Source organism: Polyodon spathula, chromosome 4 (assembly GCF_017654505.1).
Source record: "Polyodon spathula isolate WHYD16114869_AA chromosome 4, ASM1765450v1, whole genome shotgun sequence".
Lineage (NCBI taxonomy): Eukaryota > Metazoa > Chordata > Actinopteri > Acipenseriformes > Polyodontidae > Polyodon > Polyodon spathula.
The window spans coordinates 44,052,810-44,078,101 of record NC_054537.1 but is presented as its reverse complement, the minus strand read 5'-3'; the positions used below and the strand labels follow the sequence as shown (position 1 = coordinate 44,078,101).

The 25,292-nt window shown below is 36.3% G+C and overlaps 2 protein-coding genes across 2 annotated transcripts in view; both read right to left on the bottom strand.

Annotated features, from left to right (window-relative positions):
- The window catches only part of LOC121314563 (serine/threonine-protein kinase 17A-like), a 34,737-nt gene extending 24,782 nt beyond the window's left edge, over positions 1–9,955 (bottom strand). Inside the window, exon 1 of the mRNA XM_041247969.1 lies at positions 9,481–9,955. Coding sequence (XP_041103903.1) covers positions 9,481–9,656 — 176 coding nt within the window. The 5' untranslated portion in view covers positions 9,657–9,955. The remainder of the gene's footprint in view (positions 1–9,480) is intronic.
- Positions 9,956–14,049: 4,094 nt separating this feature from the next.
- hecw1b (HECT, C2 and WW domain containing E3 ubiquitin protein ligase 1b) overlaps positions 14,050–25,292 on the bottom strand; it is a 145,425-nt gene continuing 134,182 nt past the window's right edge. The window contains exon 28 of the mRNA XM_041247968.1: positions 14,050–17,225. Within this exon, the coding sequence (XP_041103902.1) occupies positions 17,114–17,225 (112 nt within the window). The 3' untranslated portion in view covers positions 14,050–17,113. The remainder of the gene's footprint in view (positions 17,226–25,292) is intronic.

Genomic DNA, 25,292 nt, shown 5'->3' with positions numbered 1-25,292 from the left:
AATCACTATAGGGCTAAACAAAATATACTGATATTTTCTTTTTTAGTGCAATTTTTTTACATTGCAAAACCACAACAAAAGTTGCTAAATACATTTTGTTATGATGTATGATTAGTATATAACAGTGTGCAATATATCTGTTTAAACAGTAATTTAAGCTACAGAATAAAAACAGGTTATAAAGCCTCTTGAGGATTCTATACCAGTAGTGACTAAAGTTTATACAAAGGATTGGTCAACTAGAGACTACACAAATATAAAAGCCAGGGTAAACCCTGTCATATTTTATTATCACAAAACTGTACTGTAAGCAAAGGGTATGGCTTCCAGACATGTTTAAATGCAACACAAAATTAGTTTTTGGTCAATTGCATGGCTTTTTAGCGTGAAAAGGCAATTTACCCACCGTTTAAAGTCGTACACTGTTTTAAACACACACTTCTAATAGCGTGCAGAATGTGTGTGGTAAGTGTGCGTTACGCCAAAAAAATCATGACGGTGGACAGAGTTGACTTTCTAAACTGCATGTAAACACGGCCAATGTCGGATTAAGTATTAAAACAAACGTACATTTACTATATTTGAAATATGGGGAACCAAACGTACCTAAAGTAACTCATCACAATAATCTTTGTTTACAAAAACAACTCTGTACCTACAGTACTTACATGTAAACTGCTATACAGACCAACTAAATATAGAGCTTTGTACACTAATACGAGTACCAGTATGTAGTGAATTAGGTACACAATTTATTTAAATATAAATTAGTCTCTAATCGCCCACTCAGGGACATCAAAATTTAAGACATGAGATATACCACACTTAAGTTTAGGATCATGTAGAACTCTGATTGCCTTGTCAATAATCGACATTCATATAACGTGTCAGAAATATAAAAACAAGATTTTATTTAAGAATAAAAAGGGTTGCACAACTAATCTAGTATTACAGAAAGGAAAGGCGATTGGTTAGAAATATGCGTGAATAGTATACAGTTCATTGATTTCATAGTCAATTACAACAACCATAACATTATTAGCATACATGGTTAATAAACTAATATTAATTATGGCAGATCACACAAAGTGTATACTTTGCATTAGGATTTTCAATACTCGTTTCTCATTGTAATCGATGTTTAATATCAAAATGCACAAGATTTAATTCAACTTCCCATTCAGAACAGAATCCAACATTCCAGTAGCTAATTTAGCAAATTAGTTTTAACATGTTAATTTAGTTTAGATGTGATGTAACAAATTAATATGTTATCAACCTCAATTAATTATATACAGTGTCTATAGAAAGTCTACACCCCCTTTCAAAATGTCCACCTTTTGCTGTCTTATAGCCTCGAATTAAAATGCATGCAAATGTTTTTTTTTCTTCATTTATCTGACCTATCCCACAACTTAAGTGAAAAAAATATTCTAGAAATTTGTAGAAAATTAATTTAAAAAATAAAAACTGAAATAGTAATCCTAAATTAGCTCAGGTGTAACCAATCGCCTTCAAAATCACACACCAAGTTAAGTGGCCTCCAGCTGTGTTAAATTCAGTAGTTCCTGTAGGTTCCCTCTGCTGGGTAGTGCATTTCAAAGCAAAGACTCAACCATGAGTACCAAGGCGCTTTCAAAAGTTGATGAACACTGTAGCTTCTTCTTTTTCTGGATCTGAAGTTCCAATGAAAGAAGACGGCGGTACTTTGCTTAAAGTACGCATTGTATTGCATCGGCTCACAATAAACAAATAGTTTTCAAATGGAGATAAGATTTCCATTTGTCTCGCAACATTATCTTCGAGTAGTTTTCCAACTGGAAACAGTGGCGTTTACCAGACGTAACTCGGTTCACAGAATGCATTTGAAATTCAATGCAATTGAAAAGTTATGCAAGTTTGTAGAAATGTTCTCATTGCAATTATTCTGTACAGCCAGGCCATGACCCGTTTACTGGTTCAGTTTCTTGTAAAGCAAAGAGCAAGGACCTTCTTCAAAGCTGATTTCAGCTTTCTGAAAACATGATTTTAGCCAGTCTTCAGACAACAGATTCTCGCATGATTCCAACATACTTTCCAATTGCTTTCTCCAAGCTTAAGAAATTTTCTTCAGTGGAGTTCTGAGCAATGAAATAGAAGCTGAACTACCTCCTCAGCACTTCTCCTGATTGTCAAAGCGCAGAGACTTTGTGTGTGGAGCTTTGGGTTTCATGTCAGGGGCGCTGTTTCTCCTGTGGGGAGTTGTTTCTAGTGTGGGGAGCGCTGTTTGAAAGTCGCGCTGGATTTTTTTTGTTATCCTCTCTTCACCCCTGTGATTGGATAGTTTGTTTATTTTGGGCTGTGCCCGAGTCCATGTGGGGTGTTTCCCACTGGTTGTTCTCATTCCGAGAGTCCCAGTGTTTTCAATTGGTCTGGCGTTTCACGCCATCGGCTATATTTAGGGGTCCTGTTCTCTCTCAAGTGTCAAGGCATTCCAAAACTGTCTGGTTTCACGTTTTCAAAGACAATGCCAGTGCCACAGAATTTATTTAGCTCTGGTGAAGATAAACCACTTGTCCAGTATTTAGTTTATGACTCTTTTTAAAAGCAATCTTTGTTAGTGGGGGAGTTTGTGAAAAAAAAAAAAACAAGTAGACAAGGGAGAATGGCTTAGGACCCCCATGTATATTCCATTTCTGTTAATTTCATACACAGAATGATATTATGACCCAGTGTGACACTACAAGAATATCTGCCAAGAAAAGGCTTATCGAAATATTCAAGTGATTACTGAATTACAGTACATTAACTTGCAGGGCTTATCCAGATGGATCAATTTAATCAGAGTAATCCATCCAAGTTTATCCCGATTTATGTTTTTTAAACAAAAGCTGTATTATGAACAATACCACAATTTAGGTACAGACTGTATACTGGGCATAGCCTAAGCACTACTTTATACTGTATCACTTACATTATTCAGCAAAATAGGTTTACTACTTAAGACTTCTATCTAGGATGCCTTCTAATGCACACATAAGTGTTTACAGTATCACTGTGACTGGGCTGAGGCCTGCCCCTGTAAAATATAGTTTTGTTTAATTATGATTTTGGTTTGTCACCAATATTTTTCATTTATTAAATTTTCGATGGCTTCCCTAAATTAAAGTTAATATGCAGCACATGGCCAGGTGGGAATTGAACAGACAATCAATTAACTGTAATTTAGGTGATTTTAATCCCACACCAGTGTTCATTTAGTTTGTGGCAGTGTAGCGCTCCAGGTGCGAGACCTCCCTGTATAGCGGGAGTAGAGCACGGCCACCTTTTTTTGCCTTTTATTGCCTCCCACACTTAGGCTACCATTGCTTGTACCCTAGTGGCAGCCACCACCACTGCAACTGCCTGTGTGTAAGCGGCGTTTCAACTTCCCTCTGCGTCTCGCTCGTTCTCTCCGCAGATAACCACACTGTAACAGTACACCCCTGGTACACTTGGTAACAGTAGTGGGATCCATGGAGACACCCGAGGTGCTGCAGAAGGAAACAGAAAAGGAGGGACTGCTGTCCCGAGAGTCAGAGAAGGGGGCTGCCTGCCCAAGTGCCATGGAAGGAGGAGTTTCGTCCCGACAGTCAGTCCTTTGTTCTGTGCTGTTCCCCGCTGTGTGCTGTGAGAGAACCAAACCTGAAGAATGTCTGCGTGTTTAACGAGGGTTCTTTTTAATCATTAACACTGTCAGTTTTGCTACCCATAGGCGAGTGTTTCATTCTAAAAGCAGTATGTCAGTGTTTTAACCAATGTCAGAAGCAATAGTCCAATAATTGTGTCTCAATCACAGGCACTTAACTTTGTTAAAAAGTAGGGGGCAAACTGAAGGACAAACTGCACAGCGTAGAGAGGCAAATTATTATTTTATATTTTCTTACCAATGGTGTCTCTGCACCATGCTAAAGAGAGAGCCAGGTAGCGTTGGGTAATTTACCCGGGTGTTCAGGTACCTGGTACAGGTACTGTATATATATGGATTTCTCGTTTGTGGCACCGATCCCTGAACAGTACCGTTAATATAATAATGTATTGGAATCTGTGAATTTCATATATTATGCAACACATGTAATCAGTGTATTTTTATTTTTTTTATTAATATTTTTTTTTTGTTTTGATCTTTGATATAATATAATGTTTAAAAAAAATGTTTAGTTTAGTTTGTATTCACTCTGTGCCCAAAGGGCCAGCACAGGCACATCTTAATAGTGCAGTACAAATACACAGACATTTACCAAGATACAAATAATAAAAAAAAACTAATTCCCACGGAGCAGTCACGGTCAATGCGTTCTAAACCACGGACAAAATGACAGAGGGAGAATAAAGTCACGGGGATTTAAAAAAAAACCCTGTAATAAAAGCATGTTGCGGCATTGGTGCGCACAGGTTCAGCAAAGAAGGACGAGACAAGCAAATGAAATTTCAATTTGTTGCTTTTTTATTTGCTCTGCAATGGTGACTACTAACTAATAGTAGCATTTATAAGCGCTGAACTAAGCAGAGAGTAAAGACGCAAACAGAGAAAAGGTAAGAGACGTCAAGTGTAACACACTGGGGGTGAGAAATACACATGAGGATCACACAAAGAGGGTGTGGAGCTGACAAGAGACATGTACATTAAATTAAGTGCAACCGTACAACACTTAAACAACAAGTGGAACAATCATTTCAATTAAAAAGAGGAAATTGTTCAACTTATGTCCCGCAGTGAATGCTGGCAGTTAGTATAGTACACACACACGCGCGAGCATGAACGCACACATACAGACAAACTGCATTTATGAACTGTTAACATAACTTTCACGAAGTATTTAATTTGGAATTTAGTTTTCTTCTCCAAAAAAAAAAAAAAAAAGACAGGAAGTACGGTGTTGGAGCTAGTTCAAAATATGTAATTGTTTATTAGAATTAATAAACGATAAATGCATTTTTTTTTTTTTTTAAACGTAAAATTTAATGTTAAGGAGAAACACTTTCCAATAAAATCACATAGAGATTGAACACAATTTACTAACATCCCCGCAAGTCATGCACATTAGCAAAAATTGTGGACACTAGCAAAAGTCACACAATCCGTGACACCCACAACCACCGTGACTAAATCCCAGCCCTAGTTATAGTAGTAAAATAATGACTTGTATCACACTATTGAGGAGTTTGGTGACAAAATAAGTGATCAGGAGAAGATTTATTAGTATGCAAGTCTATAAAGAGGTATGCGAAAAATACAGCGAACAAGGGGTGGGGCTTGGCTGGAGATGCAGTACTGTGTGTCATTTTACTATGCAGTGCCTTTTAAACCTGTTTTTCTCTGAAAAAGTCTTTTAAACAGCGCGTGTAAAATAAACATCGTGTGTGAACCAATCAAAAATTTGAATTGAATGACAGCCCTAATTTCACTATACTGTGGTGTGTGTGTGGTTTTTAAAAAAAAAAAAAAAAACTTTGTATTTAAGTCTTTGGATTTTGCTAAAACGTTATTTGCTTGTTCAGAGGCTGTTTCCGGAACACACTAACCAGGTCTGTCGGTATACATCAGAATGTAATATAAAGAGTGTTATGTCTGTAGATAAATGGTTTAAATGCTGACACCTGCATAGCATTTAAAAGGTTCATAAAAATGTATCAAAAGCACATCCATAGCAAAGGCATTTTTTGTATTTGAATAAAACCATTTGAACAATATATATTTAACAACATAAATTTAGTTGCAGGAAGGACCAGTCGAGTTTCTTGTTTTATATAGAAATTGTGTGTTTTCCCCAAAATGTATTTGCCATTTCTACACAAATCATAGGAATGGACCTGGGAGAAGCCATTTTGACTGAATTCTTTCAACCAAGATAACCTATCACAAACTCCAGAATGATGCTGAGCAAAAACCAGTGGGTATGCTCCACTTACGGTACTGCAGACCTTTTTGGCAGAAGAAAAAATATCCCCACAGGTAACAGGGACTGGGCAGAGTGCCAGACCTTTACTACCGTAGGGCAGTGCTGTACTAGTTTTTTTTTGACATAGTTTTTTTTCCTGCTAGAGGAAACCATTATGGAAAACCAAACGCAAGCTATAGAAAGACAACATGAACGATTTTCCACTCGCGTGAGGGAAAAGAGCAGAATGGCACTGGGAGTATTTTTCTTGGTAGACTATCAATACCTTCATAGCATACATACTCAATATCCTCAATAGTTCTAAATATGAACCACTAATACCCCGTACAGAAAAAAATACTGTACACTGATCACAATGCAGTGATGGGAAATAAAGAATACACAGCAGTTTAAGTCTTTTTCCGTTTTACTTTATCTTAAATTATCCACCCCTGAGGTTAATTAGACAAATGACAGCAAGGAAAAACTTTATGTGGCTATAGTAATTTAAAGTCCCAACTACTATGCAACAATGGGAGTCTTCAGTCCCTGCAAGGATTCAGAGGCACACTATTATTATTATTTTTTTTTTTTAATTATTATTAACAACAACAACAACAACAACAACAATAAATCCAGATTCCACAGGGACAGTGCAAAGTTTTCACCAGTAGTTGTCTTTTTTAACAAATTTGCAGAACTAACAGTTGTTTATTCTTTCATGTTTTCGTACTTTTAAAACAAATCTTGCTCAATGAATTAGGCTCAAGCTTGGTGTTGTTGGCAGCACACAGCAATAACACAGCTCTGGTAATTTAATACATTTTTTTTTCCTTGACAGATGCTGCAAGGCTAGTACAATGTATTGCATCTTATTGCCAAGGGACAGAAAATTCTAGGCTTAAAGCAATCAGTTATCCGATGACCAATCAGCTTTGTTATTTATTTATTTATTTATTTATTGCAAAGGGTTTTTTTTTTTTTTTTTTATTATTATTTGTAGTAGCTTAAATATTTTTTAGAATCTTGCTTATAAAACAACTTAACTATAACACACTTTTTATTTAGTCAAATGGCAATAATTTGAAATGTTGAATAAATTGTTACATTAAACAAATACAAATAAAAAAAAAAAACACAATGAAGGTCTCTAAACCCCTACTAATGTATGCTTATTTTTTCCTATTTGGTCAAAGAAGCTTGCCATGGCTACTTCTAGCAGAACTCAGACTACTAAAGGATTTCTTGGTAAATAGTAGAAAGTTGCGCGAGGTTACGTCACAAACAGGATTTTCACTGTTGGAATCTCGTAAGCATAAAGCAGGGCATGAAGTTAAGGTAATGAAGGGCAAGGCAATGTTGCCTTCATGAAGATTAAGGGCCACCAAGGCAGTTCTTGGGGGCAAAAAGGCAAAACATAAACCCAAACCAGGGGCACCAAGGCGATTTCACACTAATTTATAAAACACCAAAAAATAAATACTGAGAACTTATTATGATGATGAAATTTTCAATCAATGATTCCCGAGTGATTCACACACTAATTGTTGCAAAAATAAAATATAGATCACTTTTCCATTGTAAAAATAGAATGGTCTAAAAAGTGTTACTTAAAAACAACAAACTTTCATAATGAAAAAATACAAGGGTATTTTGGCAAAAAATTAATATTCAGGGTATTTTTATTAAACTCAGCCACAATCACTGACTAACACATAGATTAGACAAGAGGCTTAGATACAGCCTAACAACACAAATAAGCGATGTCGGTGAAGGGAAAGTTTTTAAAAAAAAAAAAAAAGATAGATTTTCAGGTAAACTGGCTGAAGTGTTACCCATGGCTGGAGTTAACAATAGTGGTCAAATGAGTTGTTCAGTCTGCAGTGTCTGCGCAACTGTAGTTTGCTAACTGCTGTTACAAAAACTGTACAAACAACATGGCTTTGAAAAAACAAATAAATTCGGAATTAAACTTCGTCAGACAATGGAGAGTGCTATGATGCACATCTCAAGATTGTATTTTGTTCACTATCTCCTAAGCCCCTTTCGCACTGGCATGCTCTACCTGGGTTGGAACATACCCGGGTCAGGACCCAGTGTCATGCGGGTCGGCTATGCAATTTCACACTGCTTTTAATACAGCTGGGTTAATCTGGGTGACAGACGCAAGTAAACAATACATGTATCAATGCCCCGGAAGCAGCTTGTTACAGATGCTTCCATCTAAATTGGATTGAACCGTCGGCCCAAATGTTGATTTGAGCAAACGTTTCTTCACCCCAGTTGCAAACTGGTTCATTGTGTACAATATGGCTAAACAGAACAAACAAAAGCGTTCCTTGCGGAAGTGAAACCTTCACGTAAGCATAACTGTTTATTATTTCGTCCGCAGTTATGCATTTTGTCACGCTCAACCCGAGTCAATGCGGGTAGACCCACATCCTGAGGTGGGTCGCTGGAACCTGGGTATGTGGTTTCACACTATGCGGGATTGTGACCCAGGTAGCCAGAACCTGGGTAGGAGTGACAGTGTGAATGGCGGTCTAATGAAGGGAGCTGCTACCTGAACCACGTCATAGCTATTTGTTCTTTTTTTTTTTAATGGATTGTAGACGAGATGTGCTGGCGTACTGTTTTTGGGCAGTTGTACGGCTTTTTAACGTTAGAAGGCGATTTACTGTAACCACCTGTTGAAGATGTACAATATTTTGTGCAGAATGTGCCTGCTATGTCAAAAAATCATGACGGTGGACATGGAGTTTGTTTGACTTCCTAAACTGCATGGAAACCTGGCAAATGTCAGATTAAATATTATAATAAATGTACACATACTATCTTTGAAACAAGGGGAACCAAATGTACATAATGTATGTGCTACCTCACATAAATAATGACTATGAAGAGAGTGTGAAGACTTTCTAAGCTGCATGGAAACCCGAACACTGTTCATTACTTTTGCAGTTGCAGCAAATCTGTAATACACCTTAAACAAGCTACAGAACCTGTTTGGTTTAGTTCTGTCCTGTGTTTTTTGTAATACTGAAGGAAGTCTACATCAATCCCAGATTTGGAGCAAATTACCAATATTCAACTTTTAAAAAATAATAATTATAATAATCATCAAATAGTAACACACAGGCATCTCTAGGTCTTCGTACAGATTTGTATTTCAAAATGGGTCTTCCTGTACGTCTTGATCCAAATAAAATCATTTAACAGTTGGCTCAATTGTTTTTTCATGTATTGTTAATAAATTAATACATTTAAAAAATAGTGCATGCATAGTTGTACAGTCAGAACCAATTACCCTGTGTTGACAGCAAATAGAAAGTAGTGCAAACTAACTGCAGGTTTCCTTATTAACCTTACTTTTAAATTACAACGCACAATGTGACAGTTTAGAACTGACGCAGATAAAACAATAATCACCAAAGTATAAACAACACAAGATGCCATTTGGGGATTTTACAGCAGCAGTTGGCTTTTAAGAAAACGTAAGACTTAAACCCAGAGTATCCCAGTAGTTAGTCACCAGCGCCAGGCAATTCTTATTCAAAATGCAATTCTTGTGTACACTTACCTGCCCAGTTCTTTCCCTGGGATGAGGCTGTAGCTGTTGCTAAACGGCTCGGTCCGGATGGGAGTTTGGATCTCAGACAGCAAACCAGAGCGACTCGGCTGGTTCTGTTCTCCATTCTGGCTGTGATACCGGGAGCGGCCCCGGGTATCGGTGCTCTGAGGACATTCTGGGATCATCACACCGGGTCGATACACACACTGGAAACCCCTTGTGCAAGGCACAAACACACGCGCTAACAAAAACAAAAAAATAAATAAAACTTCTTTAGAAACTCGAGGAAACCCCCCACTCTGACGTAACAAATAATACTCCGGCTTCCCCCCAGCTAGTGAATAACATCTGTCTTTAGTGGCACATATAATAGTTTATATTTAATTAAACGAATCCTCTATATATTCTGACCTACTTCAACACTCAATAGAGATATACACTACCAAACTGAATGTCTCTCTCTCTTTCTCTCACCGCTCGTCACCGTGGAAACGCCGCTGATTGACAATCTCATTTTCCTAAAGTAGGAGGAGCCATCACACGAGCCAGTTATAAAGTGCTGTATTACATTACACCGTGCAGCAGTTAGCTCTGTGTTTTGGATTATGGCCTTTTCATCCTCCAGCCCTCAACTGCAAAATTATATATGTGTTTTTAAAATGTCCTATTTAATGCACTGTGTTGTTGTTGTTAAAATAGTTTCTCTTTTTAATGTAATGTGATACACAAAATAAACAATAATTTTATTATTATTATTATTATTATTATTATTAATTATTAACAACAACAACAACAACAACAACAACAACAACAACAACAACAACAACAATAATAATAATAATAATAATAATAATAATAATAATAATAATAAAATATAAGTGCATATGTTTATGCTGCTACATTTATTGACAAAAGACTCCAAAAACTTGGGAGCAGTACCCAGCAGTTCATTTTTATTTTCACTGTGTGTTCCACATTAGGGTGTGCATCAGATTACAGAGGAAAACATAATTTGATATTTTTAGCATGTGGTACATTTCAGTCATGTTTTCATTTTGCATTGCCTAAAATGTTATTAACAAATTGTAGAAGCCAGATACATTTTCTTGAATATTTTCAGACTGAAGTTTGCCACATTTTCCCTACAAAGGAGCTTACAGTATACAGGATGTAAAGACCAAAGCCTCTTTTTATGGAGGATGGTTGGGGCGGGGGAGTTGATGTGGCTGACTTAATTTTAGGACAGCATTTCCATGTTTTTTTTTTTTGGGGGGGGGGGGGGGGGGGGGGGGGGGTTCGAAGGTCGGTCGGGGGTGACCTCTGCTCTGCTGTTAAAAAAGGATATTACAGGCCTACTGTCACACATAGTCCTGATTCTGACTGTAATTCACTATTGTGTTTTTGCTGATGAAGTGTGTTGCATAGGGTTCATAGACACGTTATCAGAGTGATCAGCCAAAATACACTATAATCTTGACCTTAGTAGTTTTCTGGTTTTTAAACGAACATGTTGGTTTAAGAAAATGTAAATGTGCTGATACAATAACAAAAACAAAATCAGGCATTTTAAATTCATTTTACTGTGAAATTGTAGTCAATTCTTGTCTATATGCTTAAACAAACATAGTTGCTGTAAAATTAAACTTAACAACTAAATGTATCACTTCCCAAATTTTGCTGGTTACCAACTGCCCAGTAGTTTCCGGAATGTTCTGCAAATGAGCATTTTGACAGACATTTATTTGTGTATTATTACTAATGCTGAAGGTCTTGTAATTACAGTAAATTACAGTACGATAAATGCCAGGGATAGAGTTAACGCATGCATGACAATAGAGCAGAGGAGTTTCACACAAAAAACATGACTGGCTACCAGAGGGGCATTCGGATAACAGTGTTGTTCATAAAACCAAGGTTGTTAAGGGACAGGGACTGTTTGACTTACATTTTACCTCCTTGTAAGGGTACTACAGCTTTAGTTTTGCAATACAGGTTACAGTGGAAAAAAATGTTGTGGGTCATTTAGCTTCCTGTTTTGTTCCACCCAGTTTGTAATATAATTAACAGTATTAGTTAAGACACTGCATAAGTTTACAACCTGCTTGAGTTTCTGGAAATAAAGAAAAAAAAAATGAAGTGCAACATTGCAGGTTTATTAAAGCTGCAATTGCTATTGCTGGTTTCAGTGAAAAAAAAAAAAAAGCAACCATAGAGCCATGTTAAAAACCCTTTTGGGTTTTTAAAAAGGTTTGTGTTTGTATTGTGTTGTTCTGCACTACAAGGATGGGTCAATTAGTTACAGTGTACCTGCAATCCCTTTCTCATGATTGGTGGAGAAGTGGAAAGAAACACAGCTCACAATATATGTACATTTAATAATGGACAAGGCCTGTGTGCATTCTATTGAGTACCAAACCAAAGGAAATAAACACTCAGGTTTCTGTCAGCACAAGATGACAAGAAGAGGCGGTATCTGAAAATCAATATTCTTTAAGTGAAAAGGCTGTTGCAGTGAAATAAACTGTTGACCTGAATAATGAATAAATATTGATTCACAATATTGTCAAATATGGCGTTCATTAAGAATTAATCAAATGCATGGGTGCTTTCCGAGGAGACAAGTCAATAGACAGATATCTCAATGGGGCAAGACCTATGGAGGAGCTTTACAGGGCACCACAATTGTAAGCATCCTTTCCTATGTATGCAAGAGCTGTAGAAGGAGGAAAATAGGAGATTCTGGATAAAGATATGAAAATAAAACATCTTTTGAGTTCCTTGCCCACAACATTTCTAAGATTTCCAAGGAAATGTGTGTTCTAACAAGGATCAATTTTGAAATGTAAAAGACATGACAGAAAACTGAGTAAAACTGATCTAAGGCTAGACAGATTATTGGTACTAAAAAGCACAGGTACAATGTGATACAGCATTTGGCATTCATAGGTGAGAAATGAGTTCAACTGTACACTGGGTTCACATAGTTAGTGAGATCAATGTTTATGGGAGTAGAACAGGGCTAGAACCCTGGGACAGTAGAATAGTCTAGCGGTATAATCAGCCAAATACCAAATCTGACACAAATAATTCACATTTTATAAAAGAGAGAAAAGTAAATATCTGATTAAGACATTATAGGCTATATAGATGTCTGACTAAAGGCAGTATAGATTTTGTCATCAGAGGGTCAGGTGCTTAACAGTGCTGCTTATCTATAAGGATAATGAGATGGTACTGAAAATCATGAATGTATTTATTATCTGTCTTAGTACTGGGATCACAAACGGTTTTGTGCTCTGCTATGAGATCCAGATTGAATTGATTACTTTCAGTGGCATCAATGACTTTGTGATTAAACACATGCATTATGGCAGCCATTGTTTATTTTTAATGTAATTGAATGGGTATCACAATGCTGCCATTCTTTTATTGTTATCTGTGTATAGCATTTAATTGACTTAAACAATATAAAAACTTGTGTAAAATGGGGCTTATGTTAAGTTCTTTGATCAATGTTGAAACTTTATTCATAAGAAGACATAAATAAAGACTTCTTGTTAAAACATTTGGTTTCTTATTAGTATTTCTACATCTCTTCTCACTTAGTACTTCGTAGCTTTGGATGAAAACCTGGGTTTAACCTTATCATTTGCTTGCATTAGAGCTGTGATTACATTGTGGTCAGAATATGTAATTGTGATGTTTCTACTTAATAACATGGCAAAAAGTGATTTGTTATAGCTAAAAGGTTTTATACTGACATGAATGAAGAATTCTGTCAATTTTATCACACAAAAAAAAGTTTTAATTCTGTTAATTCAGAACCGATATCCAACCACGTTTTTACTGGATCGTGCAATTCCATTTGTGAATTCGAGGGTAGGTACATAGATAATTTTAAAATACATTAACCTATTGTACTTATAAGCTAGACCATTTTCACTTTTTTTTTTGCTTATGAGGATCAGTAATGTTTTATGAGCTCCAGCCTCAGTGTGCACTGAAGAAAGACACACACATGTTATCTGAAAACTACCTTTCAAGAAGCTAAATTTGCCATTTTAGAGGCATCCCACATCACACATGCAGTTTGAATTAAAACCATCAGAAGTACTTCATAAATCCCTATTTTTTTTTTTTTTTAGAAACTTGGAAGTGTGTATATTTGAATACATCCTTTGCTTATTGGTACCACTTACAAGAGAACTTAAGACAATATGTACTTATATTTATGTCTTCAGTACATTGTCGGGTTCATGGTGTGCACTACAATCAACAATGTAAAGACAATGTAATGTAAAACAATGTAATGTCAACAGTGTAAAGAGGAGAGAAATGAGTTGTGAAAGGTCTGCTGTACATTGAATATATATTATAGCAGTAGCCAAGAAAGTTGGGAAAGTACATTGTAAGGTTCATTGTGCATATTGTGTGGTAAACGCCTAACTTTAAACAGTGTGCAGGTGGTACATGTTTTCAGTTACAAGAATTTCAGGAGACTTTACAACCTATGTTTTGTAATAAATACTAACAACACACCAGTGCATAACAAAGTGATAGTTTATTGACATTCCTCTACAGTAATATGATTCAATAGAAAGCACAGCCTGAGAATTAAGTGACCTGTTATTAAAACAAAGCATTACATCAGTCATTACATGAGTTCACCCTTGTTAAGAGACCGGTGTGAGTAATCTCAGAAGCAAATCAAATGTGGACAAGTCAATTTAAATCTGCCGTTTAACACTGAACCTGAAGCTCATTTTGGAAAATGTACCCAGTTCTTCTGAAAACAGTACCTTATCTAGACATGGCTTACACACTATGCAGGTGAAAAGGGGATGGATGAAAAAAATGAATTCTCCTGTTAGGACATCTTTTAAACACAACTTCAATAAAAAATACTTGTAACATTACATTCTACAACAACTCTGCAGGAGCTTGATTGAAATGTTATTAATTTTCTTATTGTTATTTACATGTATGAAATGTGGATGAAATAATAATATCAGTGGCAAAACAGTCACATGAACAGAACAGATAAATGAATTAATCAATAAACAAACAAACAAATACATAAATAAATAAAGATAACAAAAACTCTACTGCAAGGAGTTTGGGTGGATATTTTATATTCAGTTTCTCTAATGCTTAGCTGTTTGACACTGGGATTATTTTTTGTCTAGAAAACATTTTTCACATTATACTGGAACTATTCTGAGGCCTTCATGTCATTGTTTGACGTGGCTAATATTTTTGTATTTTGTCAGCGAGGCTCCAAGATCCAACCTTTTTTTACGTTCCCATATGTCCTCATTTGCAATGCCACAAACAAGCAGATATGGTGATGGATTTATTAAATATCTTTGTGTAATCTATATCATCAGTTTATAAATGTATGTTTATAGATTTATAAACTGTCAAATAACCAAATAAATGTAGCTAGTGTATAATTTTTCTTACTTGTGTAATTTTCCTCTGATTTTTCTTGAATTTCACCTGATAGTGCAGATGAAAGCTTTTATTGCCAAACACCATAATTTGCAAGGTAAACCAACATAGAATTAACGATAACCCCAACATGAAATTATTCAGGTTATTTTTTTTTGGCTAAAGAGTATCAATTTCTTTGTTACAGAATTAGCATAATTTACAAAACAATTATTCCGTTTACAGTTTTCACCTGGGTACAGACACCAGCCGGCCTCTAGTCTGTCTGGCACCACCACATGGAATACAGCAATGGCCTGCTGAGAGCACTATGGTTAAATAAAACTTAACAGACTGAAATCGAAAAATAGCTGCTGTACACTAAAGGGAGATGATTGTTTCAAAACAAAATAATCAGAACCCAATTTGTTTTAAAAATACCTTCCATTAAAAGGATATTAATAGTTGGGTTTATTAAGGGCAGGACAGCTTGTGACCTACTATTGTTGTTTGTGTCGCTTATTTAGCACTCAAATTTGCACATTATAGGGGGGTTGTATATACCGGTACTGAAATGTTGTGTTCATTCAATTTAAACGTTGTTATATACACCATTTTGTTTATTAAGGCTCTACTAACATTTGGCCATTTTTTAACTGAAAAGGTTGCACATCACAAATCAAACTTGACACTTCCTACTGTAAGTTAAGTACAGCTGACTTAATCCCAAGTGACCAAGAGCATTTCTTTCTTTCTTTTTTTTGTTGTTCCCTGGTTGGTATAGGCATAAGAGGTCATTTGGCCAACTTTATAAGAACTGATGGCACTGTATGAAAGACATGCTCCTGCTTTCTCCCCAGATGTATTAAATTATTCTGAAGAAACACATCAATCTCTCTCTTTAACCCGTTTATCTTTCAGTAGACTTAAGGCTTAGCATTATTCAATTTGAGATTCCCTTACAACAAACTTGTCTTCTTTAAGCAAACTTTAGCCAAGTCAAGCTCACAGAAAAGAAGCTGCATTCTGTAGTGACTAGGCCTCCTTTCTGCCGTAGTGTCGGTACATTAGGCTGATGTAAATGGTGGCAGAGCACAGTACAAGGTGTCCTTCTTGTCTGTTGACATAGATACAATAAACTACAATACTTGCTTTTAGATCTGCCACTGTTTCAATTGAATACAACTGATTTGGGATATGTTACTAAAAAGAAAATTAGGTTTGCTCACCCGTCTTTTTATTCCTTTAGTTGTTAAACTCTGCAGCCACTATGAACACATGAACTCAGAACCCATCAGTAAAAATACAAATAAAAATCTACAGCCCTGGCAATAATAAATAATAAAAAATGGATTCTGATATTTAATAAGAAGTTTTCGGTCATTTGCAGGAAAAGGAAGGAAACACACAAGTAAATAAATACATAAATTCAAATAACCAAATTGTAACATTATTATCATATATAAGCATTTGTCCATAATGTTTGACAATGAGACCTCTTCCTGGATTTGCAGATCTTATGCTTCTACTGCAGCAAAGATGTCTTCTGGACTGCCGAAGCACAAGCTACACTTACTTGCATGGTAGAAAGGGTACATACTGCATACTCTAATGAGTAACTTGACCTCTTTGTGTTTTACTTCAACAGAAAATTTTGGCTGACGGACTGACAGGTGTGTAAAGCAATAGTTTATAAAAAAAAAAATCATTGCAAAAGATTTTAAATGTAATGTACAAAATAATTCCACAGTCAAAGATCAATTTTTCTAAAGTCAATCTGCAAAAGTCTTCAGAAGTAAGAGTTATGCAACAATGGGTTGGTCAGAGATGAGCAATGGTGGATAGCGTTACCTGGCAGAAGACAATGGTTTTCATGTCAATTCTTGCACTGTTCTGGTGTAATGAAGGGGATGGTGAAGGACAGCTATGCTTGCTTTGCAGTAACACCTGTGTGATTATGCCAAGGCTTTGAGAAGCCTGGAGACAGTTATTTGCTATTGCATATACAACTTATGTTGGTTTTTGCAAGCCCCCAGGGCGAATACATTATATCAGGTGATTAATACATGCAGAGGTTCTTTTCAGTCCTGATTTATATTTCCATATTTATTTAGAAAAAAAAGAAGAAAAAGACATCATTGTCTTCTTAAAATCAATTAATATGAAAAGGGTAATGTCAGCAACCATTGAATTGGACATCAGTCTGTGGTCTTCACTCCAGCCCAAACGTGCTGGTTTCCTCCACGGCTATCAGCAGCTTCTCATACAGCATTGTGTAGGATGGATAGGGAGGAAGATCAAGGCGGTTGAAACATGTGTGTGCCCTGGAACAGACAAATAAAAGAGCACAATGCTATAATTTAAATGTATGTGCTGACTCTTAGGAATTCTTCTTCTTCTTCTTCTTATTATTATTAATAATAATAATAATAATAATAATAATAATATATAATAATAATAATAATAATAATAATAATAATATATCTTTGTGTCGCTGGGCTGTCTCATAATGTTAAGAGAGCATTGTGCTTGTGCATTCTTTGTATGTAAGGCATGCTAAGTCAACCAGACAGTACTTTCAAAACAATAAGAGTTACTTTGTGACTTTTATAAAGACATTAAGTCATGTTGCAACAAAATAACACAGTATCTAAAGAAAAGTTTTACAAAGCCAATAAATATGTTTGAAATTGAATCAAATACTTGTCTTCTAACTGGAAATTATCTACAGCTTTCTTTTTGATTTAAAATATTTAAGATTCAAACTACCACAAATGTCCTTAACTAAGCAGGCTAGTATTTTTAACTCAACGTTTTCTGTTTACATTTATGTTACCAGTACAATAGGGAGTGTTTTAATTTTGTTTTAAAAACAAGATTAGATCAACAACAATTAGATCAGTGGTCGCTACTGACAGGATCAAATCGGTGTCTGGATGAATCTCATCAGTCTCAAAACTTGTTTGCCACCAAGTGTGTCATGCCAAAAAACATAGCATTGAACTGACGAGAAGTGTGTTGTTGCTGCAGAAAAATGCCGTCACATGTTGCCCAGCTTATGCTTTCTCGTTATCCCTAGTAATTGCCAAATTTTAAATCAGCCATGGTCAAAACAATAAGCAGAGAAGCATAGAGTCCAAGCTTTAAAATAGGTGCACTTTCGTTATAGTGTCGAGTTTACTAGTTGGTCTACTAAAAGCTGTTTTTCTTCCATGCTAATTTGAAGCAGATCTTTCTATCGCCCATTAATGAATTGACTTGTAAACGATGACTCATAAAATTCTACCAGATTACATTGGGTAGGACCTTTTTTCTTTTTTTAAATCTTTTTTGTTTTCCATTCAATGCATTTCCATTTAAAAAAATAAAATAATTTTCCTTTTCAGCATGCTACACTCCCAGTGCAGGGTAATCCACTGTAAGGTTTTGGAAGTTATGAGGCAACAACAGCAACAGTGACATCTGCTGGGGGAGGTGGGCCTGGAGCAGGTGTAAATTCCTCCCACAGTTATTGCTTTTGATTGTCTGCTAATGCCTGTTCTGGTGTAACTGGTGCTCTAGATTTCTCTTCTAGCTAGGGAAGAAGCTAAACGACACAACTTACATAAACTTCAATATTGTGCTGTATTTAAATTCTAATCTCCCTGGCCTGTAAACTGTTTTTTGTAAGATAAGCATACATATGCCACCTGATAATCGGGATTGCTGCTTAAATGGGATATAACTCTGGGAAACAGTTCTTTCCAATGCTAATTATGTCGTTTAATTGGGATGTGACTTCGTTTAATTAGAATAAAGTATTTTCAAATGACGAATGGAGATCACTTTTCAGAGCAAGACAGGTCGCGTAGCATAGTGCACTGAGTACGTGATTACGCTGTGACTTGTGTAAACTGTGTAAACCACATTGCATTTTTGAAGAAGATGGAGTCTCTTGTGGTTCCTCAGGCTGCTGTTGCAAACAAAGTTGGCATGTCAACATCGCAGGTGTGATTTAATTTTGTTTAGGAATTAAAGTGAAACATTGACTCGTATTTTAAATTATGTATTTAACATTTAATCATGATCTGATGTGATTTTATTATTTTTCTTTTCATTAAGAATTTATGAAAATTATTTTTCCCTTTCTACAAATTAATAAACACTGTGCACTGCCATAGAGACAGAACAGCAGCTACAGTACAGTAAACCAAACAGTAGTTAAACAACAACAACAATAAAAGGTACAAATAAATTAAGTGCTGTGATTAGCTGAACAAGATCACATGACCGTGCGGTAATAATTGTCTTATCGCGCGGCTATGACATCATAGACCAACTTATTTACCTCATCTATTAATATTACTACGCCTTAATAATAACAATTATCTAAACAGTGTCTCTGTAGGTAAAAATGTAAACATACAACTGAAACAGCATATAAATCACTCAACAATCTGTTTTTTTTCCATCTCTGTCACTAAGAATTACAGAAAAATTGACAAATATACTGTGGTATTTATTTAGTCAGAGAACAGAACAAAGAAAACTTTGAGGCAAGCAGTAGCAGTCCTATTTAAATGCCCAAAAAAGGACGTCAACTCCAGCCGTCAATGCTTTTCCACTGGCGAAAAAAATTCAACTTAGCACCCTCGTAAGAGAGGTGCTAAATAAATGGGCATTTAACTAATTAAAACAAAACAAACCAGTGAAAAGACTGTAAATTATATATTAACAGTAAAAGGGGGGGTGGTACAGAGCACGCCACCCAGAGCCCACTGGTCGACAAATGTCGACATGTCGCCAGCAGACTCCGCGTGGGCGTGCTCTAATTTAACCCGGGAAAGCAGTAGCAGTAACACTTTATTCAATAGCCATCTCAGAAATCACCACACAAGTCTCACTCAGCATGTAATATGCTGTATATGCAGCAGCTGCATCTACTTATTAAACTAAATAGCGCCTTATAAAACTGACTAGCGAGTATGCACTATTTAAACTCGACACAACAGATACATCTCGCCACTATACTCCGATTTCAGAAACATATTTAAAACAAAATTGAAATCTCTCCGGCTCTCTGCTGACACAACCGTTGGGCTTTTAAACAAAGTCGGGTTCAGCATAGAATTCTATTGTGCTCGCCGCGGACGGGAAGGACTGCGGCACTGTACAAACTGACAAGGAGTCGTTTAGTCCACATATCATCTAATGCTCGTTTACAATCTAGAAATTATGCCGGCCACCTGCATCGGTGTGAAATCATCCTTAGAAATTATTGGTCAGCTTCTCTTGAAGACCGCAAAACCTGAGTAGGCTCATTTCCTACAAAAAAATAAATAAATAAACACTCGGTGTTTATGCAGTTATGCAATGCAGTGTTTGGCTGTTCCGTAAATCCTCCCTCAGATGTGGGAAATCAGTCTGCTTTCAATTCACAAATGCCATTTCATCTAAAAAAATGTTACTATAAATGGCAATGTTCAATGTAATGTTTATGGCAAATCAAAAAAGTACAACATATATGTTACAATCAAACAAACAGTCTTCAGGGACTATTTTTTCTAGGTGGAAGGATACATAATATATTTCTTTTTTTTTTCCTTAAAAAAGCTAGTTTGTGTAATTACTTTAAAAGAAAAAAAAATGTAGCCATTTTATAAGCAAAATAAGCGTGCTGTAAGAATTGTGTTACTGCACACCCTGTCATTGATTATTTCTTACTTAAACTAGGGGAAAAACTACCTCACAAATCTTGTATGCTGGTTCCATTTCTAATCATTACTTACAATCATTACAACTGATGTAACATTATCTGGGCTGTATTCTTAATGGTCAAATTGATTATGTCTTCAAGAAATTTCATGATTAATATTTTTATAGCAGAAAGATATAGCGTTTAAATACTTACTTAAAAAACAGTAAATGCTAAATTATAGAAACATTGACATTTTTATGTCCACCTTTTAAATACTTTCTATTTTCACCATCAGTGAAATAACAAACATAATAAAAACATAAATGAAAGTAAAAACAACAGACATGTGAAATTTTCCCTTCTTGTACTGGGCAGAGTGATCTTAAAACAAACATTTTCAAACTTTGATGCAGCTGGTGTCTTGTTAAAGAAATTTTAAAGAAATCGTGCAGCTCTATGCAATGTATTATGCAACTTTAAATATGTACTTACTGTGCTCAATCCTGAAAGAACAGTACGATTCTCAGGGTTCCTGTTGCATCAAAGTCTGCACTTACAACGAGGCCAATATCCTGCATCACTTCAGGTAATGCAGTACTGTACTAACATTCAATGCCACCAACTCCTTTACAGTGCTTAAAACTCCACCATCACCACTCTAGCATTTTGGATCTTATCTGCTTCCATTTGCTCATTACTATCACTAAATAAACAGTGCAAATAAATAAGCTTAATAATACAAATAATTAAGAAGTCTGTTTCGCTTCAACCGGTTGCGCAAGATCACATATGAATCCACACCTGAAACTTTGCAAACCAATGGTATGCAGAGTGTGTAACGTGGGCGCCAATGGCTCTTACAGCCTGCCATTTTTCTAAAAGGTCAATAAGGTTTTTATGTAAATAAAAACAACATTTGTATCCCTCTTTTTAAAGATTTTACATTTTTAGACGTTCAGTAATGTAAAAAAAAAAAAAAAATGACGGTAAATTCCTATTGTTTACCTTTCACTGCTATACTGTGCTTAAAGTTCTGATAACTAAAAACATTGCTAGTGCGTTATCTGACCATGGAGAAAAGGCGGCAAGAACACATTTGTTTCCCTCTCAAACAAATGTTATTCAAAGTATAGAAATTGCTCAAGAGCAATAAAATGGAAAACAGTGGCTACCCACCACTCATTTTGTTTTCTGTTTACACCATTAAAACAAGAGCAATTATTAGGAAGTCCAACATTAACTTAGTCAGTGCTGTTTAAAATGTGTGTATAAAGCAGAGAAAACAAAACAAACATTGCCTTGGGTCATTGGATTGGGCCAAGCCTTGCTATGGGTTAGCAATGCTTTAATGACAGTTTCTTCTGCTCAACCCTTCAATTTGCCAGTTCTCTATAGAAAACAACACATGGAGGCAATTAAACCTACTGCATTCCTTTTGGCTTTGCAATGTTATTATTTCTGGAGTGTACAGAGTTATCATGCACCAGGAATAACTTATAAAGTGTATTTGAATGGTTTGAGACTTCTTGGCAAGGGTTTAAATGTGACTGTGTAATCTGCCATCTACATGAAAACAATATTGACCACTGAAGGATATGGCTGAAACTTTGTAACATTTCAGAGACTGACATAATAATTTGTGTATGATAAACAGATATGCCCAAAATAGGGCATTATAATGATAACACTGTAGTGTTGGTTAGTCTGTTTTAAGAAAACTGTTATTATATGTAGCATACCTACTCCACATTAATCTATACACAGGTTTCATAAAATAACAGGCCTGTCAATTAATCGCAATAATACAATTAACTTCTGTGATTAATGTGTTCATTTCATTGGAATATATTTTAACAAGCGTTTGCATTCCTCTTTTTTCTGACCCTCTTAGCATACCATAATTCATTCCCTGTGGAAGCATTTGAATATACAGTAGTACTCGAACACATGCAACGCAATGAGAAGGGTGACCAGAAGTTGAAAACCCAGTCGTAAAATGTGAATATTTTTATTTTCTTGTTAGCAAATTTTGTATATGTGGCTGCTGTACTGTCTCGCGGTGCAACAACATACTCTACTGGTTTAGGGCATGTTGTTCAAGTGAGTTGTTTGCATTGCATCTATGCAGCTATCCAATCACGTTAACCTGCACTCATATGATGCGGCATGCGTCTGTTTTACTAGTGAAGTGTCATGGTGGCTGGTGTTGTTGATGAGCCTGTTACTAAAAAGCAAAAAAGACAGAGCAAGGCCAAGTCATCCAATTGTGGTACTTGACTCCTTACTAAAACAGACTACTGTCATTTGTTAAAAGGCATGCGACATCTCCCAACAGTTGCTGCTGACATTCTCTGTCTGGTGTGGACTTGCCCATACATTGAGACTGCACATCTGCATCCACTGAATTGGTTGGAAGTAATAAGGAAAAGCTTTGCCAAGTTATACAGATGTGGAAATCAATTAGAAAAAGACCCCCAAAAAAACCCCAAATACCCAAAGGCATCTGGTATTCTTTAATGAAGTCCATGTATGCAGCACGTTCGTTGTCATGTTATTTGTCCCTTCCAGGAATTTATTTTAATAGTACCGAGTCAAAACAAAGAAAACGTGGCCATCTGGGTCTAAAGTTCTAACTGCGTTTAAAAACTAAACAGCAGGTTGTTTGAACTGAGGTAGCTGTGCTTAAATTGTACCTGTGGCTGTAGTGCTGATTTAACTTGGCTACAACCGACAGGAATACTTTCTTTGTCTGTGCTGACTCCAGTTTGGTTTCTGAAAGCTGTTTGTTTTACCTTCTGTTCAGCAGCCTCTGTAGTAGCCTTTTGTTTAATGTGTGATTCTGAAGGAAATAGCGACAATCATATTTTCTTTAAATCACATTACAAGATGTGCAATACAATTACCTCCATCAGCATGTAAAGTTTCTTTGAGAAATGCCTTGACACGATCATCACTTGAAATATACTTTGCTTGTTTTGCTTTGTTGTCCATTTTTGGTATTGTACGTCCAATGCTGAAACCTAAATCAAAACAATACAGCACTGACTGTGTCCCACCTGCTATGGACAGTATATCAGATCACAGAAAAAAACAGTGCAGACCCTCTGATAGGCTGATTAAAACATTGTTGTCATCTGAACAGTAAACAAAAAAAAGTTAACAGCTTTTTTTTATCATATTTTTCTACATTTTTGTTTTTGCCTAAGTGCAATGCACAAAGAAAGGAATAAAAAAAGCCTATACACAGAAGAACTATACAAAGTTTGTGTCACTTGCGTTGTGCAGTAGTTCATTTAAACAAGGTTTCTTTCTTCCCCGCACCAACTGAAAGTGTCCCAATTTTTCACTCTTACTATCGGGTCACCCTAGCAATGAGTGCAGTCAGTGTTTGTATAGAAAGATAGTCATGTAACTGCACTATGGAGCAAAGTACTAAAAGTATAATACTATAATAGTATTACAGAATATAACCATCTCCCAATATGAACTCCAGAAGCACTCTTGTGCACTCTGTATGGAACTCCATTAGGCCCTGGAGATGATGATGTCCTTGCTTTTTTCACAGCTTGCTCTACTTCTTTCCACTTAGGTGCACAGTCCTTCATTTGGTATTCAGGTGGATTGATAGGTGGGATGTCTGAAGGGATTGACATAGGCTCCTGCCTTTTTTAATCTGTATGTGTTTCCTCCAAATATCTCTCCAGATCAACCTTAGATGATTTTAGTGTGCCATTTTTCTCACTGGTGAATATCTTCTTTACAAATTGGAATGGATCTTTATAAAAGTTAGTTCTCACACGCTCTTTCTTTTTATAGCGTTTCCATAGGCGCTCAGCTCTGCGCAATGTTGCAAGCTTATCTTTTATGACCTTTTGTAACAGATGGAGTCCCTCCTGACTTTGTTCTGCTTTTCTCCATTGCTTCCTCAACTGCCTCTGTTCTCTAACTAAGCACTCAATCTCCTGCTGCCATCTAGACTTTCCAGGAATAGTTTGTACTTTTTCCTTCCTTTTTTTAATTCCAAACCTCTCGCTTCCATATGTGTAGATGATGTCCCCAAATTTATCTAGCTTCTTTTCAGCTGTTCCATTTAACCTTTCCAAAGTAAAACAGAGATCCGTGTTTACTGTGTTCCACGCAGTTTTCTCACAAGCTCTTGGCCATTTAACTCCAGGCTTGTGCCCATTGAGGTTCTTTTGTCTCTTAGGCTGGTTCATCTGACCGGGTTGGCAAGGATCATTAGGTTCATCACTAGTTGTATACACGCAAGTCCTCCTCACATCTATGACAGGGGTGCTGATATCCTGCAAACTGTGACTTGCTTCTTGTCGCTGGATTTCATTCGACTGACTTGACTGACTTTGTAAGAAGTACTGATCAATGCGAGGCCCTTGTCCTTTCACCCTCAAGCATTTCATTCTCCCTTGTTGAATCTTCAAACCCCTGACCATTGTTGCCTTGCTCCAGCCACAGACACAAACCTAGAGTTCCATGTCTTTGCTAACTGCTGATCTTGAACTAGTCTTTTGAGAAGTACTCTCCATTCTCATATCTGTTTCCGTTCCTAAATCGTTAACCGTGTTATCCAACGTTGAGTCATCTTCTGCCCCCGCTCTCGCAGACTCTATGGGTATTTTTCTCTTTAATTTCTTAGAAGCCTTGGGCGGGTGTCTCCAGCATCCTGTTTACCTTTGAAATCAAAGAGCTGGATCCT